Source organism: Lagopus muta, chromosome 1, assembly GCF_023343835.1.
Source record: "Lagopus muta isolate bLagMut1 chromosome 1, bLagMut1 primary, whole genome shotgun sequence".
NCBI lineage: Eukaryota > Metazoa > Chordata > Aves > Galliformes > Phasianidae > Lagopus > Lagopus muta.
This window is the reverse complement of record NC_064433.1, coordinates 106,029,093-106,047,937: the sequence shown is the minus strand read 5'-3', so window position 1 is coordinate 106,047,937 and position 18,845 is coordinate 106,029,093. Positions and strand designations below refer to the sequence as shown.

At 38.3% G+C, this 18,845-nt stretch overlaps 1 protein-coding gene and 1 long non-coding RNA gene across 4 annotated transcripts in view; one reads left to right on the top strand and one right to left on the bottom strand.

The window, feature by feature from the left end:
- The window catches only part of SIM2 (SIM bHLH transcription factor 2), a 61,250-nt gene that overhangs the window by 13,571 nt on the left and 28,834 nt on the right, over window positions 1–18,845 (bottom strand). For both annotated transcript variants that reach the window (XM_048927199.1, XM_048927208.1), the window contains exons 6-11: window positions 16,081–16,166; window positions 13,705–13,904; window positions 9,724–9,830; window positions 3,218–3,365; window positions 1,247–1,415; window positions 211–619 (exon numbers count right to left, since the gene is read on the bottom strand). In XM_048927199.1, the coding sequence (XP_048783156.1) occupies window positions 211–619; window positions 1,247–1,415; window positions 3,218–3,365; window positions 9,724–9,830; window positions 13,705–13,904; window positions 16,081–16,166 (1,119 nt within the window). The remainder of the gene's footprint in view (window positions 1–210; window positions 620–1,246; window positions 1,416–3,217; window positions 3,366–9,723; window positions 9,831–13,704; window positions 13,905–16,080; window positions 16,167–18,845) is intronic.
- Window positions 350–18,845, top strand: part of LOC125684807 (uncharacterized) — a 28,133-nt gene continuing 9,637 nt past the window's right edge. Inside the window, exons 1-2 of one of the 2 annotated variants that reach the window (XR_007373330.1) lie at window positions 359–460; window positions 1,181–1,223. This is a non-coding gene — a long non-coding RNA (uncharacterized LOC125684807). Of the gene's footprint in view, window positions 461–1,180; window positions 1,224–18,845 lie in introns of both variants that reach the window. The other variant, XR_007373331.1, reaches the window with a different exon arrangement.

Here is an 18,845-nt window from a genome sequence, read left to right as displayed (position 1 = left end):
CCCTTCCCTCCTAATACACCAAATTAAGTTCTTATGGTAAACAGGATAAACATGTAAATACTATAAGCATACTAGATGTTATGTTTCCATGTTTGTGATTTTCTACATTTCCTAACCATCTTGTATTTCCTATTTTCAAATTACATTTACAAATATTTCCCAGACATTCCAGAGCTTTTCTTTTCCTTTTTTTCTTAAAGCGACACCCACCTTCATAACTCTGTCCAAGATTATGTCGGATGATGTTCACTGGCTGCTCAGGAAGATTTTTGGATGGTGACTGGCTGTTGGATACCAAGGAGTTGGCGTAATGCCACTGGCATTCTCCATTTGTCTGCAGCGTACTCAAGAAAAATCGAGCCACTTCACAAGGATTGCCTTGAGATTGCCCAAACTTAGGAGGCAGCATTTGCTTTTTGCTGCTGAAGACATGAGAGTCTACAGGGAAGTGTCCATAATGGTAAGAGAAAGGCAAGCTATATGACGGGGCATATAAAAGTTCACTGTTTTCTGAATGAAAGTTTTGTTCTTGAATGGTGGCAGCGTTCACTGCAGGGCTGGATCGCCAGTTTCCCACCTGGCTGCATTCCAGTTTGTCTGTTTGGAATGAGCTGTATTGCTGGGGGAAAGAAAAAAAATGAGGGGGAGAGAGTTAAATGACTAACTTTAATATGAAACAGCATAACATGTCATAAAGGCACCCAAAGCTGGGCCTCCTTGAACTGCAATCTCACTGGCTAAAGGGACTGGCTTGCCATGCGTTTAAAATTCTTTATCTTCACTGTGGTTTACCTTCACTTAACACAGAAACAAAGAACAATTTTGACATCCTAATGCTAAGGTTTTATTTGATAATTTTGCCAGTTGGATTTTAGCTAGTAAATGTAGGCAGTTGCAAATAACAGAGAGCATGAATTTGCTGCAAAGCACAGGAAGTTGCTGATTAGTGGAGTTACATACCATGAATATGTTTTGACTGAAGTGTACGTGCTAGCTTCATTTGGTACTTTTATAAGATAATAGTAGTCCCTCTCAGCGAAGCCTTAGAATGTCTCATGTTTAGTATCAGTCTCACCAACCCTGTTTCATGATCTTCATTGTTTCCCTTCCCATCTAGTTCTAACTCACCCAGAGACAGTGACAGATATCCCAAATCCCATCCCAATTGTGTGTTTTCTAGGACTCCTTTTTATGAAGCCTTCTCTGGCAGAAGGAAACTGCAGGTAAATATTGCCAAGAAAGTTACCTGTTGTGGGTAAGGCGTTGTTCTGAGTTTTGCCTTCATTTTGTTACTTTTGGGTTTTACTATTTTCCTTGTTTCCTGTGAGGTAGATACTGAGTTTCTGCATGAAAACTGTGACTTAGAAATGGTAACCTGGTCCAGTGACAACTGAAGTTCCTTATACTCAATATCTCTGCAAAAGAACAGTCCAATAAATTGCATATTCAGACATACCACAAATATAAAATAGCTCATTTGAAAATACGCATTAGCATTCACGATGTTTTCATTCTTCTAAGATTTTCACTGAGTCTGCTCAGCTGAGGATGCTGGCAAGCAGTGAATTTTACAGTCTGACTGTTTTCATGGGAGTCTATCACAAACATTCTGCTGGGTTAACAGAGTTGACATCTTTGCACTAGATGTCCCTGCTCTCTGAAATTATTGTTCTCAGCCATCTGTGGTACTCTGTATTTTGGAATCATAACCACGTCAGCTGATAGGAAGACATGGATCAATTAATCTGTCTCCTCAGTCAGGAGCTGGTCTCTTCCCTGTTCTCTCACAGCTTGCTCTGAGGAGAGGCAAAAGAGCAGTGTTCCGTTCCCAACAGCACAGTACCCTTGTAGCTAGACCAGAGGAAATGCAATGCTGTTTTTCTGACAGTCTCTAGAATTTAATTTCTCCACTGTTGTGTTCAGTTTCATTTGTTCTATATACAGGGCAGACTTCTGTACAAAAGAGGATAAAAACCAAAACAAGAGCAAGCTGTGAATCATCTACTGAAACATAAATTAATATATTTTTGATGAGTAAGTTGTCTTCTCTGTTCTTGTCAGTAGAAACAATGGAGTATATTTGTGAAAGGAAAACTAGAGGAAAACCTACTTCTCTCTCAGTTCCTATTTAGAATTAATTTCTATCGCTTCTTGGTGAATAACGTGGAAGTAAATTCAACTCAAGATTATGCTCTTATGACCCTGGCACAGTTTCCTCAATCAGTGCCCCAGCTCCTGGAACTCATGCTGGCTGTGGGACTGAGTATCTCCTTGGTGCTGTTATCTCACAGCAGTACAGGAATGAGCGTAGTACTGCCCAGTGTATCTATCAGGGTTGAATACCTGCTTTAGGTAGGCTAAGGTAATACACTGTGGTTGCTAGCTCTTATGCTTTAACTCTTCAAGACCAAGTAACAGATACAGAATTATAATGCACAAACACAAATGACCCCACCTCACATGTCATGCAAACACAATTTACTCTGATGCAAGTTAAGAAATGAACAAACCTAGACAAAAGAGTGTGTAGTTCCTTGCCTTCTTCCACTGTTGTTCAATCCAATGGTGCCCACAATCTTTTTTTTTTTTTTTTTAACAGATAGTTTTTTTCAGACACAGTCTATTTCACTATTACTTATCCCACTTATCCCATGTGGATTTCTGTCTCTCTTAGGCTTATATCATGATAAGAGTTTTGTAATACCTTTGTGGCTTGAACCGGAAATCAGAAATAGCAGGCCCAAAACATTGCACATTCACAAGCTCAGTGGGAGCTGTTTGTCATTATGTATATCTGTTCAGCGCAAGTGAGGGAATCCTTGGTTATCCACCTATCCCCCAGAGGAGTAACATTTTCTACTATCTACTGTCTCATGAACTGACACTGCGATCTCTGCTAAGGAGCGCTGTGTTGGGATAGCACCACTGTTGTTCTGACGATAGTTGCAGAACTGGGATCCAGACCTAACACAAATAGCTACCAGTGGTGCTATGCACTCAAACATGCAGTATATGAAACAGTCATCATAAATACAAGCTTTTTTTTTTAGCTCAATAAGCTTTTATAACTAAAACAGAGAGGATATCAGGAGAGCACAGTGGCTGAAGCATGCAAACACAAAATGATAACGGAAGACACAAGTAAAACAAACTTAAAGGATTTAAGTAATGAATCAATTACCGGTAACAGGTAATGGTACAAAGTATTTTGACTTACGTAAGGACATAATTGACACTCACTATGCAGTGAGGCCGTGATGAACGGCTGTTATGGACAATAGTAGCGTAGCTCTGCACCCAAACCCAGCCTCCTTGTTTGGACAGTAGTCGATAGTACTTGGTTGTTACTTGGCCTTTCACCAACACTGTGAGTAAAATACAAAAAAAAAGCATTTCATATTGCTTGGAGTTAGACCTAGAGATTCCCTGGAGAGATTTATTTGCAAGGGAGGGACTTCTCTTCCTCCTCCTCCTCTCTTAGACTTCCTTCTCCCACAGAACATCAAATAACTTATTCGCACAAGTGTCTACCCTGCTCCTTTATATAGTTTCACAGTGTCACGTTGTTTACAAATAGTATGTTGTGAACTATTTAAGTTTGTTTTCCATTCTTCTCCAGTTCACCCTACTTTTTTCCCGCTTATGTTCTGCAAAAGCATTTTCTGTTTCTAATCCTCTGACTGAAAAGAAGAAGTTCAAGTCAGCAGAAGTATTTCAAGTGGACACAACATTCTAATGTATTTGGAAGAACTTTCCGTATTCATTGCTTGAAAGATAATTGTGTATTTTGCTGTGTATTTTATGCTATGTTGCTATGACCCTTCTTTCTCTGTGAGCTCTACATTTCAAAGGTTAACTCTAAAGAGCAAAATTAAAATGCTCTTCAGTTCTTAAACACGCAAAGGAAGGTGGGGCCAGAGGGATAAATCAGTTATCAGATAGATTTCACTAAAAATGTAATCCTCTAAACAACCTGAATGCTCTATGAACAAGAACATTTTTACATAAGGCTATGCTAGAATAAGAGTTGTGTGGCATCTCTAAATATTTAATTTACCCACAAATGTCTCTGGTTCATTGCCAGGCATTTATCTTATGATTCACCAGAAGATAGTTAGCAGCCTTCAACTGTTCTTTTTCTCTTGTGAAAACCTAAAGTATTCTATTAGGAAACCCCATCTTCTCACTCTCCCCATGCAATCGTTCACTTTAAATTAGAAAATAGTCTTGATATTCAAACTATTGCAAGAAAAAAATGATCTTTTTAAAAAAAGATTAATAGCAGAAATTCCTTGTAGCTTTGTATAATACATGACAAAGGAATCAAGTTACTGCTTACAAATGTAGAGTTTGTATTACACTGAACTCTTTATCAAACCTGAGTCTACTTTTGTGCTCTCAGGATATGAGCTTGGTGAAGAAGCAGATATATAATAAGCCTAAAAACCAGCAGTTTCCCTTTTCAGCCAACTCTACTAGAGCAAACAATTACTTGAAATAAAAATATACAGACTTAATTAGCATTCATATAAGATTCTTCTGACAGAGAGGGCATCCAGTATTAAGCCAAGAACAAAAAAAAGTGAAGTGTGTGATCATTTTTTATTTATTTGCTACTGAATCATATGGCTATCAGTCATCACTGGAGTTGGTTTTGTTTTTTTTTTTTGTTCTCTTCTTACTTGGGAGAGTGTACATCTGTAACTTCAATACTAATTAGAGATTGCAATAATGTGGATAATAAATAGTCCAACGGAAGACTGACAAACAGAAGCAAGATTTCTTCTTGGTAAAAAGCCCTTTAAGTCTGTTGCATGCTCTCTCTGGACAGTTTGCTCTCAGCAGAAGATAGAGCATAATTAGACTTTTCATCAAATCCAGAAAATCCCCCTAAGAAAATCAAGCTCTTACTTAATTTTTATAGACAGATCTTTCTGGAAACATTAGTTCTTCTTCCATTGTCGTAGAATCATTTCACAGAATCACAGAATGGATTGGGTTGGAGGGGACCTTAAAGTTCTAAGTTCTAAGCTGTGCCATGGGCAGGGCTGCCCCCACCAGCTCAGGCTGCCCAGGGCCCCATCCAACCTGGCCTCAAGCGCCTCCAGGGATGGGGCACCACAGCTTCTCTGGGCAGCTGTGCCAGCGCCTCACTGCTGCTTCAGCAAGAAATTTCTTTCTAAAATCTAACCCGAATCTCCCTTTTCAGTTTAAAGCCACTCCTCCTTCCCTTGTCACTATCTGACCATGTAAAAAGTCGATCCCCCTCCTGCTTATAAAATCCCTTCAAGTACTGGAAGGCCTAACCAAGACCTCCCCAGTGCCTGCTCTTCTCCAAGCTAAACAAGCCCAGTTCCCTCAGCCTGTCCTCATCAGAATGATGCTCCAGCCCTCTCATCATCTTTGTGGCCCAACCCAACAGCTCCACATCTTTCTTGTGCTCGGGACCCCAGGTCTTGACACAGTTCTCCAGTCAGGTTCTCACAAGGGCAGAGCAGTGGAGACAGTTCCTATCCCCTCCCTGCTGTCCATTGCTCTTTTGATGTTGCCCAGGGTACTGTTGTCCTTCCAGGCTGTAAGGGCACACTGCCAGCTCAAGTGCAGCTTATCACTCATCAGGATCCCCAAGTCCTTCAGCATAGGGTTGAATTATAGGATATGGCACCCGTTTGTTCAGAAATCAAGAAGATAAATAAAAACATCTTGCAGGACATTCAAAAACCAATCTCTGCTAACAACAAACTACTACTGTTTAGAGTTTGAATTTCTATATACGAGATTTTACCTCATACTTGCAGATGTTCTTTCTCATGCCTGCATTTCTACGCAGAATACTCAGGTGGAGGGTGATAGAGGGTGCATATGCACAGATATTGAAAAAAATAATGGGGAAAATGTATGCAAGTTTATAAACAAACCCACAAAATATATAGACATATATCCTGTTTAAGTGCAATGTATCTCACAAAGATAAACGTGTTGCGTTTGCTACTCAGCAGTCAGTGTAACAATGCCACAGAAGCCTGTTCTAAAAACATTTGTTAATAACCAATACTGTGCCCTGAAATCACAACGTTTCTTGTGGTTCTGTATTCCAAATTTTACAGTTCTAGAAAATGGGGCTTATATTTTGGCCCAGATCATTTAACATATTTTTTCTAATGTGGCCTCCATCCTTCAAAACGGAATCTAATGGTCTGATGTTTTGCTAGCTATCATGAAGTTCATCCAGATGCTTTGGGATCAGTTCTGACCTTTCTTTCTCTCTAATTCCTTTTTATTTTTTTTAAATCCCTGTTTTAGCTCTCCAGTTAAGACAGGACTGTAAAAGATGTAAAAACCACTGAGTACTGCAGTGTTCCACTTTTTTTCCTAATTACATGGATAAAACAGTATTTCTCCTGGGACAGGGGGAGGACTCTGTGTCTACTGCATTTTTAGCAATCTGGGGAAAGTCTGACCTTGACTAAAAGACAGTAGCCATGCTTCCAATACAGAAAATAAGGTTAATTTCCATTTGACTCTTTGTTAAATTATCCTTATTTGATGCTGATTGGGAAACCTCAGAAATGGGAGTGAGGTAAATCCACTACCAATAAAATCTTCAGACTTCTTGGTGGCCTCCACTGCAATGGGATGGGAAGGATTCAGTGGCTTTACCCTTGGCTCTGACATGTGCAATTTGTAGCTGGGTGTTCCTCTGTTGTGGTTCTCTCCTCGTTCACCAGGCAAGCTGAAAAAGGCATTGGGCTGGCTGGGCTCCCCTTTTGGTCTATCACAGATGTCTATTTTAAAAGGCTCCAGCAGGCTCACAGGCATATGGCTGGGAGTTGCCAGCCTACACTTCAAGATATCACTAAGAGAAATGAAATTCTTGGTTCCATGCTCAGAGCAGTTATTGTTTTAGTGTCCCTGGCACACACAGCCTTGTATGTCATCAGTCCAGCTCTTGAGCAGTGTGGTCAGGGGATGGTGCCCTAGTTCTTTTGCTCTCTTAAAAACTAGTGCAGTTCTGCCAAACGGTCTGATTACTGTGGAAGCAATAGCAAAGGCAATGCCATGTACAGTAAACTGTGTTCTTCCACCAGATAGGTTCTATAAATGCATAACTTGTGGGAAACAGCAAATCAGTTTGGGCATGACATCAGCTGGGGCTACGGCTTTTCCAAGGCAAAGATGTGACCCTTGTACAAAATTACAAGGTGCAAAGAGCAATGATGCTAAAACATGTGGGATGCTCAAAGTCTTCTTCACAAAAAGATAATGGTAGAAATGAAAGGATTTCCCCAAAGCCAGAAAAGCATCTTCTATACTGGAATAGAGGAATATTTTGCCTGTACTAGAACAGCTTTTCTATCCTGCCTACTAGAATGCAAGATTCTAAAAGGCAAGGACTCATTATTTGTGTGGCCACATTTCCCCAGTTGCAGAGAAAACACTGCGCATATTGATGGTGCTATAGAAATAAATAACACTGTTTCAAACATCAGAATCTTTTTCATAGAGCTGGAAGAAAATCAAATGTTTAAAACAGGAAACGTTTTTTTGCTGCCAGCAAACCTGAGGCAAATATTCACATGTACATTTTCCTCATAGTCTGTTGTTCTTGTTACACTTCTAACTTGTTCCTCTCAGATTCCTCTGTTTTGTTCTCTGTGCTGCCTAACTTAAAGTTCACAAGCTTCAGGTCTCCAGTTCAGGATTGTTGTTTTTTCCCCTCTTAGAAAGAGCAATTGGTTACACTGCTTTACATTGCTTTTCTTCTTTCCTCTTTTTTTCTTTTTCTTTTTTTTTTCTCTTAATACCCTTATTAGGTGTAAGATGTTTCTCTCCAGATTTCTTCATCAGATGACACTTAATCATCAGATTGTTTTATTGAATGATACGTCAAACCTGCCAGAGTTTTACTGTTCATGTTCCTCAGACATTTTTGCTGATGGATGGTGGGGGAGTTATAACAGTGCTCCCCAGAGAAAGTTTGTACACTTTGCATCTGTTTTAATAATTCCTATTACTTAGTATTTTGACAATGATTCTACACTGTTCCCACTGTTGACCAAGCTTTTTTTTCTTTTCTTTTTGCTTCTTGGTATGTAGCTTCTTTGAAAATTTCATGAATTTCTATGTACATATTTTCATGTTTACATATTTCATATTTTTCTTTTGATTTTAAACTTTTCAATAACTTATCTTTGTAATTCTGGTAGAGTAGCTAAAGAACTGCTTTTAGTTATTCTGTTTGGTTAACAATATTTTTGGTTTTTTTTTTTCTTTGTGTGTGGTTTGGTTGTGGTTTTTGAGTAATTGAACAAACATAATGTGTCCCTATTTAGAACACCAGTCATATACAGGTCAAACTAGTAATCAAGCTACAAGTCTACAGTGCACACAGAGCTATCCATGACTCTGCTCTCAAATGGACAAACTGTTGTCCAGAGATGATTGCAGCTAATTGGAAGCATCTATATAATACTTGACACAGGTATTTTTTAACAGTTGTGACAATAAAGTATGATTTTGTATAGGTCAACATTCACCACCAGGTGCAGAAGTTAGCACTACTAACCCAGTGGATGCCCCCAGTGAATGTGGAGGAGGTCATTACACACTGCAGAATCATAGAATCTCTCAGATTGGAAAAGACCTTCAAGATCATTAAGTGCAACCTCAACCTCAGCGTAGTACCCTAACTCTAACAACGCTCCACTAAATCAATCAATCATGCCCTGGTCATTCTAGATTTTAGGTTGTAAAGCAAAATCTTCAGTAACATTATGGCAAATATTAACTTCCTACAAAGGTCAGCTTCTGCTTTCTGTAGCATACTCTGCTGTCAATAGAATCCAGTACTTGGAATTTCAGCACAGGTTTGTGCCAAATACAATTACATCCTCCTTTATTTTCCAAATCCTCATGAACGTCCCAAAGTAAGGTGAAGAACCAACCTCAGTAAGCCTAAAGAAGGATTTGACTCCAACTGCTTTCAGTCCACAGGAACAATCTGGAGAAAAGTTCACTAATAATTGTTTTTTGGATTTCATCTATGCATTGTATGGGTTGCAGCAGAGTGAGCCAAATCCAGATTTCAGCTATTCCCTCAATTTGCTTCTCAAATTAATGCGCTACTGAATGAACTACTTCCCAAGTCCAGATGTTTGAAGATACGATTAGCGTCTCGGTTTGCAGATGGGGGAATATTAAACGTGCTTTTTTTTTCCCTGACACTCCATTCTCCAAACCTCACCCACATGCTACTAAAGAACATTAATTTTAGGATTTTGGGGGTTTACATTCACTTCAAACATGGGCTGTTTATTATAAACATGTTTCAGAGGAATGGGGAGCTGTTGCATAATTTCTCTTCTAACAGAGACTAGTAAAGTCCAGATTTTCCCCTCTTGCTCACTCACTTGCTCTTTTGTATTTTTTTTTCCCTTTAGGAGTTCACCACCCAGAATCAAGTCCACATTTTCAAAAGAGCTCAGATCCTTTAAGTCAAAGATAAAAGTAGCCAGATTCATATTATTTTCAGAAGCACGGCATATTGAGTATTTAGCTTACTTGCAGAAGTAATGGTTTCCTTAAGTGATAGCCAAGCACTTTTAAAAGTCTATCTCCAGTCAAGGCTTTGAAAGATTTCTTTTTTTGCCAATGTAGTGCCTGTTGCCTGCAAAACTTCTCACTCTACTAAATAAATTTCAGTCTACCATTCTTATTACTTACACAGATGATGAGCATATCGTAAATGGAACACATCACAGCCATGAACATGGTGATAGAGGGTTTTTTCTATCAGATCTTGGGGTTCATATCCAGTTAATTCAGTCACTCTAGAAAAGGAAGATTCCATATTAAGCAAAATCTCCAGGAATATTCAGCTTTACAAACCTAGCATTTAATTGTGCCAGCAAGTCAGGTACCTAAAAATGGTGGGACAAAATATTAGTTTTGGAAACAGAATCCTCATCTTTATAAGAAAATAAACCCTCTCAACCCAGCCAAAGCAAGGTGCAGTTATTCCCTGGCCAGCCTTACACATACACAGGAAAAAGAGTTCTTATTTCAGCTTTGGGCTTTTGCCACTGCCCTGCATGATCGTTTATACAAAGATCCAGTTGAGGAGCTAGTCACGAAACAATAAAACTACTCTTGTACACCACTGACAAATTTTCATTTGCTTTTGCAAACATACAAGTGTAGCATGTATGTCTCTCCATAGAGACTGTGATCAAGTCTATAAATAAATTCCAGTTAATGACTAACAGAAGAAGGAAACAGCTTATTCCAGCTGAAAAATGTAGGAAGACGGGAGCTATGAAGATCACAAGCTAAGAAAAGGAAAGCTGAAGCTAGATTTCAGAAAAACTTCCTCACATGACAAGTGGAAGAAAAATGAAAGGGTTTGAGACAGCTGCATTTCTGCACATGTTAAAGAATGAGGCTACCCTGCCCAGACCTATATGAGGCCACACCCGCAAGTCACCTGGGAAGCCAAACTTTATGATTCAAAATGGACTTTTTTTATTTATTTAGTACTGTTCCTTGAGAAGAAAAAAACTTAAAGTACATTGTGCAACTTGGCCATAATTTTGTTTGTTTGCCAAGTGTTGCTGGGGTTTTTTTTTATGCTGTCGTGGGCTTTCTTCATCTAAAGCATCTATAGCAGACAAGAGGTGCTATGCAAAGGTGCTATACACGAACAAGCAATGCAGTCCATTGGCAAGTGATCTGTAGAGTAAAATGGTTAGAGCTGAGGATATGGAGCCTGAATATCTTAATTTTGGGATATTTTCTTGTGACTAACTCTAACTGAAAGCTTTGTAGCAGTTGGGGTGCCCTACACGTGTTCCTGGAGGTATTCTTCTAATTTAGTCTCATCTGAAATTCACCCAGTTAACATGCCTAACGCATCTTCATGACATGAACTGCTGTGCAGTGAGTGGAAATGGTCGGGACTTTTGCTTCAAAAGGATGCTTCTGGTTTGAACTAAAATACTAGTGTGGATAAATTCTATATCAAGGACTGACACAGTAGCATCTACAGAAAGGAATGCAGAGATCTTAAGCAACACGTGTCACTGAGGGTTGCAGATCATGCAAACTTCCTTTTCTTTCTTTCTTTCATTTATTTATAACTACTGTGCATCTTATTTACTCTTGCTCTAACACTAAGTAATCACATGAACTGCACAGAGATTTACAGTCTATTTGAGACACAGTGGGATTCTTCTGAAGGAAATCAGAAAACAAAAAAAGTAGTAACCAACCAACCAAATAAACGAACAAAAAAGGCCCCATGCCTTCATGGTCTAATTCATAACTAAAGCATTTATATCTCCTATAGCTATATGGGAGATATGAAGCTATACCTTCATCTGGCAATGTCTTGCCTCAGGATTTGCCAACACAGAATGAGCACTTGTGATAGGTTTCCATAAGACGCTATGTGAACATATTCATGTGCTTCTCCTCTCCAGTGTGCCCTGCCCTTACTAGCTTACAATTCTGGGGGCCCAAATTCTTGCTTAAGCCTATCAGCATAGTAAAATAGCTGGTATAAGGTCCTGTTTAGATTTCCACGTCCCTTCTGAATTTTCCGCAATTTTCTGAGGGTGGCAGCTCATCCTTCTTACTTAGTTGGTGAGTACAGAGACAGTTAATCCAAATACAAACAAACAAAAAGCCACAAACTCAAGCCAGGTGTGAATTTTTCTGGAAGCGCAGCCTTACTTTGAATTTGGTCTTCATATGGGCCAAAGAATTTTAAGATTTATAGGAACACCCAAACTTTCAAAATCTTTGAGTCTATAAATGAACCGCTTAACTTCCTTAACGCAAAAACAACCCATCAGAAAGTCACTGTAGGGAGCTTGGGCTCTGAGGGTTGTTGTGTGTGACAAAGCACAAACAGAAAGAAACGGAGCTTGGCCTAATGATCTCTAGAGTACCTTAAAGCCTTGTAAACTATATGGCAATTAAAAAAAAAAAAAATGGTTGCATCACCAAAATCAGAAGCTACGTATCACTCTAAAGGAGAAAAAAACTGTCTTCTTTTTTCAGTTACCTTGACAAATTATCTATTGCACGTTTTATGTTGTACTGAGTATCCAGAAAGACTTGCCTGTTTCTTTTTGCGGCTATAACACTCACCTGTCTGCTCAATGACTTACAGCTAAAGATCTAGCAATTCTTTTTCTTGCACAGATACCAGAAGAAAACCTGAAAACAGTTTTGTCTTATTCCTAGTACACGCCTAGTCTGAGAAAAAAAAATAATTTGGTTTGCTCAGCTGGGAAAGCAAAGGGCTCTAGTAGTGTTTAATACTCCTAACCGTCCATACACAGTTATGTGTATGGATGATACCCATTTGCTCTTTGATAAATACAGCTATGCAACAATACTGGTTATTTCTCTGCTCCTGTCAACACCTCTGGCTATGCTGTCTCCTTTGAAGACACTAATACCTTCAGGCAGTTCCTCTTAGGCACATCATTTTCCTTTTTCCACATGCAAAGACATGTTGCTGAACTCTTTGTACTTCTTTGTAGCTGTTACACTAAGTAAAGCATGCCAAGAAAAAAATGCAGAAACAACCAGTTCTTTGTATTTTAGCAGCTGATGTCCCACTATCTCATTGACTTAACATGGAAAAAGAACATGTTCTTCCATGGTTGCCCTGCCATGAAAAACTTCCCCAGTCTTGGATACAGAGTCTTTTTTACTTTTACACATAAATATAATTTCTGCTTCTTACAAATCCAGAATGTCAGGGAAATGAGAGAGTATGTGACATAATGCTCTAAATGTAGGGATTGTTAAAGAATGATTGTCTTGTCAGTGGTCAAATTGGTTACACTGTCTGGGAATTGGACTTTTTCCCTCAAGGTATCTTGAACCGTACTGTACAAAGGGTCATTGTATAGTAAAAGATACTATATTTTCCAAAAAAGATGAGTGAGTCATTTTACAATTACTTTAGTTCTGGTTTTCTGCTCTCCCCTTTTCAGCCGTTGAGTTATGTCTACTGAGAGCAGATTCTCTTTCCTAAACAATAGCCATTTTCCCAAGTTTTCTTCAGAAAGGCTGTGTTTTCATGTACTATCCAATGGAATTAATTTTCACTCCAGTAACCACAGTTAGTACATTTGGCTTCATTGTTAAGGCATTAAACTAGAATGTAGAATATTCTGTTTTCTTACTACTTTGGCAAAAGCTCTTGATGACCCTAGCAAGTCAATTTGATTTCAACATTTTTGTTGCTGACATTTAAATTACAGATGATGGTGCATACATACTACTTTAACTAGGTTTGCTTATTAATATTTATGTCCTTTAAAGTAAAAATTTTTACTGCTTGTCTACATATTAATCACAGCAAGACTTTAATTGACTCTCTGAAAAGGTATGTAGCTATCAGTTAAAGTATACACACTCTTTTATGTTGGCATTCAAGACAAAATATGGACTGTCCATTTACCCAAAGGGCTTTGAAGACCCGCATGGTCTTTGTCTTCCAGATAACTTTGTAGTGCTTTACTTTCTCATGGCAATTCTGATTTGTTCAGAATCAAACAATCACAGAATTGTAAGAGTTGGAAGGACCCTCTAGAAATCAACGAGTTCAACCCCCCAAAAAGAAACCACCGTAACTTAGAACTTTTGACTTTGAAAACATTTTATGCTCGAAATGAAATAGCTGCTTACCTGGAATCTAGGAATATTAACTTCAAGTCCAAACTTGCTCTGAACATAAACATGTTACTATGAAGTTTGATCTCAGTGATTGCACTGGGAGGTAAAGATTGACCTACAGCCACCAGTCCAACAATTTGGTAACAGGAATCATACAAAGACATATCGAGCATATACTGCCTTATCTTCAAATAGCCACTGCAGTGGATGACCTAGCATGAGAAGAAAACACAGTCAATATCAGATGACAAAGGAAGAGGCTGAAAGTCAACTGTCCACCCAGCTTCAGTGAGGTTGTAAGGCAATGCACCCTTACAGCACAATTACTCCACAGTCTGTTAAGGCTTCAGAATTGTGATTAATTTATAAATGGAGGTTAAAACACAGTAAATGCAGTTTTTTGTATTTTCAGATAACATGATTAATCCAGTATTACAACATGTGCTCTTAATGATTATCTACACTGCTTTCTAGTTTTAATTTTAAACATCCTTTGATATTAATTTCTTGTTTGTTAATCAAAAATATGGAAGGTGCTATTTTAAATCACTCCAATTCTCTGGCATACGCGTATATGTATACCATGGAAATTAATGTATTACATCTGTAAAGACCAGAGGTTATCTGTGTAAATGCACTGGAAATGAGTTTTAAATGACCTTTTAAATGAACTTTTCAGTCAAGTTTAAATGACATTCTTTTGACCAAACCCAGGGTCTTGAGACCAGATTCCTGAATTACTATATGCAATTCCTAATCATAGAAATGATAATTTCAGTGTTAGCCTTTAATACTACACAAGGTCAGCCAAAGAGAGGGAGAAATAATTAAAAAAATGGGGTACTCTTCTGCAAGATAAAATTTATTTAATTTATTGTTACTGTCTAGAAATTATTTTTGCTCCTGCCAATTTTCTACTTCAAACAGCAGGCAGGACACTTGTCTGGGCTTTGTGGGGAATCAGAAATACTCTATACACATCCTTCAGCTTAATTTCCTTATTTGATTCACTATTAAATGCATCCAGTGTAAAGGAATTCATTTCCAGTGTATTTAGAACTCTGAACAACTTACTGAACTGTTACCTATAAATAGATTCCCCCAGTATAACCTCCTTCCTCACCTCCGATAAGCAATATCAAAACTTACTTAAGAACTTCCTGCAGATCCTACTGATTCTCACACTATTTCATTACTGAACTTCTCCTGCACTTGAGCTATCCATATAATATGTTCAATAGTATTAAATTTTGACTCTACGTACAGTCAGAGAGAATAAATTTAAGCTGACACCCCTCTAAATGAATACATCCTTACATTCTTCAATGTGTAAATTTGTGATAATGAAGAAAAAGAGACAGACTGTGATTCCTCTAGTCACCAGCCATACATGGAAAAAAGGAAACCATACAGAGATATCACAACTAAAATCTTGACGTTTTTATCTGATTTCAGATTCTGCTTTGAGACAGAATGATTTTACTTAGGAAGAAACTGAGCAAACAAGGGCTCATATAAATCAGTGTAGGCAGGTAGTTAACAAAGTAAATAAGCTGATAAATGCCTGGACCTTGAATGTCTTCCTTAAATGAGATCTGCTTTTCTTGCATGCTTTTCTTTCTGTTTTTGAATGACTGAAGTGAAACAGATCCTCACCAGGGTATATGTGAAATATCCATCTCTCCTGATATTTAGGTGATAAAATTTTACTGTACAGCTCAAAGAGCAGCGAATTTGTACTGCAAAGATGAAAATAAGAACTACTTGTATGGTATATGTTACTGTAGAATTTCAGTATATGCTGTGTCTTTCTGGTTTCACATAGTAAAGATATGATTAATACAAGCAGCAGGATTTGAAAACAATCCTCATAGGTTAGTAGAGCTCAAACCCTGAGTTGATATCAGTGATTATTTATGGCAACATTACGGTCTCTTTAATATTGAGGCGATTCCAGTCAGGTCAGTGAGTGACCCGTGTGACTGGGTGGCTGCTCAGAAAAAGCACAGTAAGATCAAGGCAGAGGGATGTGGGGAGACTTTCAACTTCCTGTGTATAGAATCCTGCCCCATCTTTCTCTGCTTCCATAAGGGAACAAGACCTGAATGTGTATTCTCTTTGCACCTCATGAGCAAGAGGTGCAAGAGGTTCTCTAGACCCCAATCTGGAACTTCAGGGGTTTGAAATATGGAACTGCAACAAAACAAATCCCAGTTCATTCAGTGAGGGTCTGGAACTACATTACTGAGTGAATCTGCATCAGCACTTTTGCATCTGCTCTGATTCTTTCAATCAAAGACTTTGCTTTCAGCTACATGTAGTTAAAACCAAGCTCACTAAACGAACTTGTCTCTTGTATATGCGAAAGTAAAAACTCATGCACGTTACCTTGTAGCCACTGCATGTCAATCCTGCATTCCTCTTGGCTAGGACACACTTCATTCTCAGGAAAAATGATCTCTCAATTTCATATTCTGAAAGCGTAAACCACAGTGCTTATTTATTGCTGCAGATATCAAAACTGCCCATAACATTGTCTTTGATGATTTTACAGGACTGCTTCTGCCTCAGCCTTAGACAGCAATAGAGATCAACCATTCTGCTTTTCCACCCAGTCTCCACCCTTAGGACTTATTTTACTTCGATGTTAAGATTCTCTGTGAAAGTTGTAGAAGCCTCAAAACTTTTTTTTAGCTACTTTTCATAAGGCCATCACCTTGTTTCTGAATAGCCAGGTACCTGCCTGCATCGCTAAACAGAATAAAGTGTCTCCTTTGGAGTGCAAGTAAACCAGGTACTTCAAGGTAATAGCAGAAATAAACAAACAAATAAATTGCTGGTTTTGTTATGATTTCACTGTATGTATCTAGTCACATCCAGGCTGGTGAAATACTGGCCTCCATATGCAATAATGTTACCTTTTGCACTGACTTCCAAGCTGTTCTTGCTAGAAGTTTCTTAAACAAATGTGTTTAAGGGTAAAAATCAAGTAAACTTTTGAAGTTAGATATTTCTCAGGTACCCTTATAAAAAAATAACCTATTATTCTCTTCAGCAGTTAGCTATTCTTTTTATGATTTTTTTTTTAGCTTAGACGTCACTAGTTGTTCTGACTTTGTATTACTAGAAGTTGCAGTTCAGCAGAACAGAACTATATCAGGAAAAGAAAACTCATTTGGTATTTACGTGAACAAAAGAATCGGGGAACCTGGAGGTTTTCAGATTCGTTGCAATACGTAATATTTTCTGAATTTCCACAGGGTCTGATACAAAACCCACTGTGATCAGCAGGAGTCTGCTTTAATTTGATTTTACTGTTGAGTTGTGTTTCCGATTTTTGTGCATCCATCATCCAATTAACACCTCTTAGCCACACACCTGCAGTGGTTGAGCCTCAGACCACTACCTGGAAACCAATAAACTCTTCACATTAAGTTCTGAGTTTAAAGGTCTGAAGATACAACCACAGGAAAATGGACTTGGCAAGAAGGGAAAAGAAATGCAACACACAGTGCATCTCAACAAGTACCAGCCTTCCTGAGTATTTGAATTTTCTATTTGTCTTGCCAATGCAAATTAGATCCACATGGGGAAAAACAGGCAATCTAAATGAAGTGGCACATCTACTATGGATACTTTTAAATACAAATGTATATATTTTGTAGGGAGGAAACCGTACAGTACAAATAATTATTGTTGAAGTACGATCTCATGAATAAAGAATGAATCTGAGATTTAGGTGCAATTCCTTTTTTTCTTTTTGTTTTTTTTTTAATACACATTTCTACAAATTTTACTGGTACTTGCTCTCTTTTTTGCCACAATCCACTTCAAACAAAACAAAGACAACTTTCTCTCTTTGAAGGTATCAAGGGAGAAAAACGCTAATGTTTCAGCAATGAGGATTGAAAAACCAAACATCTTCAGGCATGGACTGAGTTGCTAATATTCTTACATTCTTTTATTAGAAGAGATGATTAGTGAAACTGGAACCTCTTCAAATGCCTTGCCATGAGACGCAAAGGACTTCTTTCCACAAAAAGCTCCTTCTTTAGCTGCTTCCTTCTTTTTTAAATATTATTGCAAACCACTACAGACACTGCTTTAGAAATACTTAGTACCAACTTCACTATTCCAACAGAAATGGAGTTATGTTTATAGTGTGATCTTTGCATCTCTATAAAACTGTATTAACACCCAGACTGTAAGATAATGTTTCTTTCCTTCATCGTTTAAAATTGGTGGTTATCTCCCTGATTTCAGCATCACAGGTTGTAAACAAGTCCTCCTGGGACACTAGCTCTCTTTACTAGCTACAGGCTATTCAGAAAACCAAGAGAGTAATTAAAACAATTCAAGGTCAAGGATGCTGTGTAGTGTAAGACAGCAGTGTGAAGAAGGATAGAGCTGTGCCCCTGTAGTAAGCAATATGGGGAGGGAAGAGTGAAGGAGTTGCTTTTTAAACGGCATATGTGATTTGTGAGACTGAAAAGTAATGATTAGTAACTTTATTCTTGTCTGTAATCAGGTGAAGAACTATAAAACTATCATTTAATATGATGTATTTATTAATTTTGGATCACTGAATTATGAGGTTTTAGTTGCACGTTACTGAACCAACAAACGCTGGTCTCTTAAATCAGTTACATCTCATGTCTGCAATCTGAAGAGGAAAAAGCCATGAGGTAACCAGGGACTCATATAGGAGCTCCTGGTTTGGAGAACTGAGCTAGTTGGTATGAAGGTAGCAAAGCAAAAGGAGAGAGAGCTCATGTGGCTAAGCAGAGTCTGGACCCTACTCAACAAACTGCTCTTTAACCTGAAGAAGCTGAAGGAATTCATATGTGATGATGATGATAAGCAAACCTCCTGGACCATAACCATAACAGAATTGCTAAATGATGCAACATGCCCCCTAATGTAGCTGGATGCAAAACATTTTTAACCAGCAAGCTGGGCTTGTTATGTAACGAATTAAGGCTAATTGTTGTTTTACAGTGCCCAATGGATTAAGCGCAGGTACCAAATGGCATCTCTCATCTTGATTTCAGAACTGGAACTGAAAAGTGCTTAAGATATCAGAGAGAGATTCTTTGTGAGAGTGTGTAAAATCCACTGCCAAGCTTTGTGGCTGATTAACTGGCAAGAAAGAA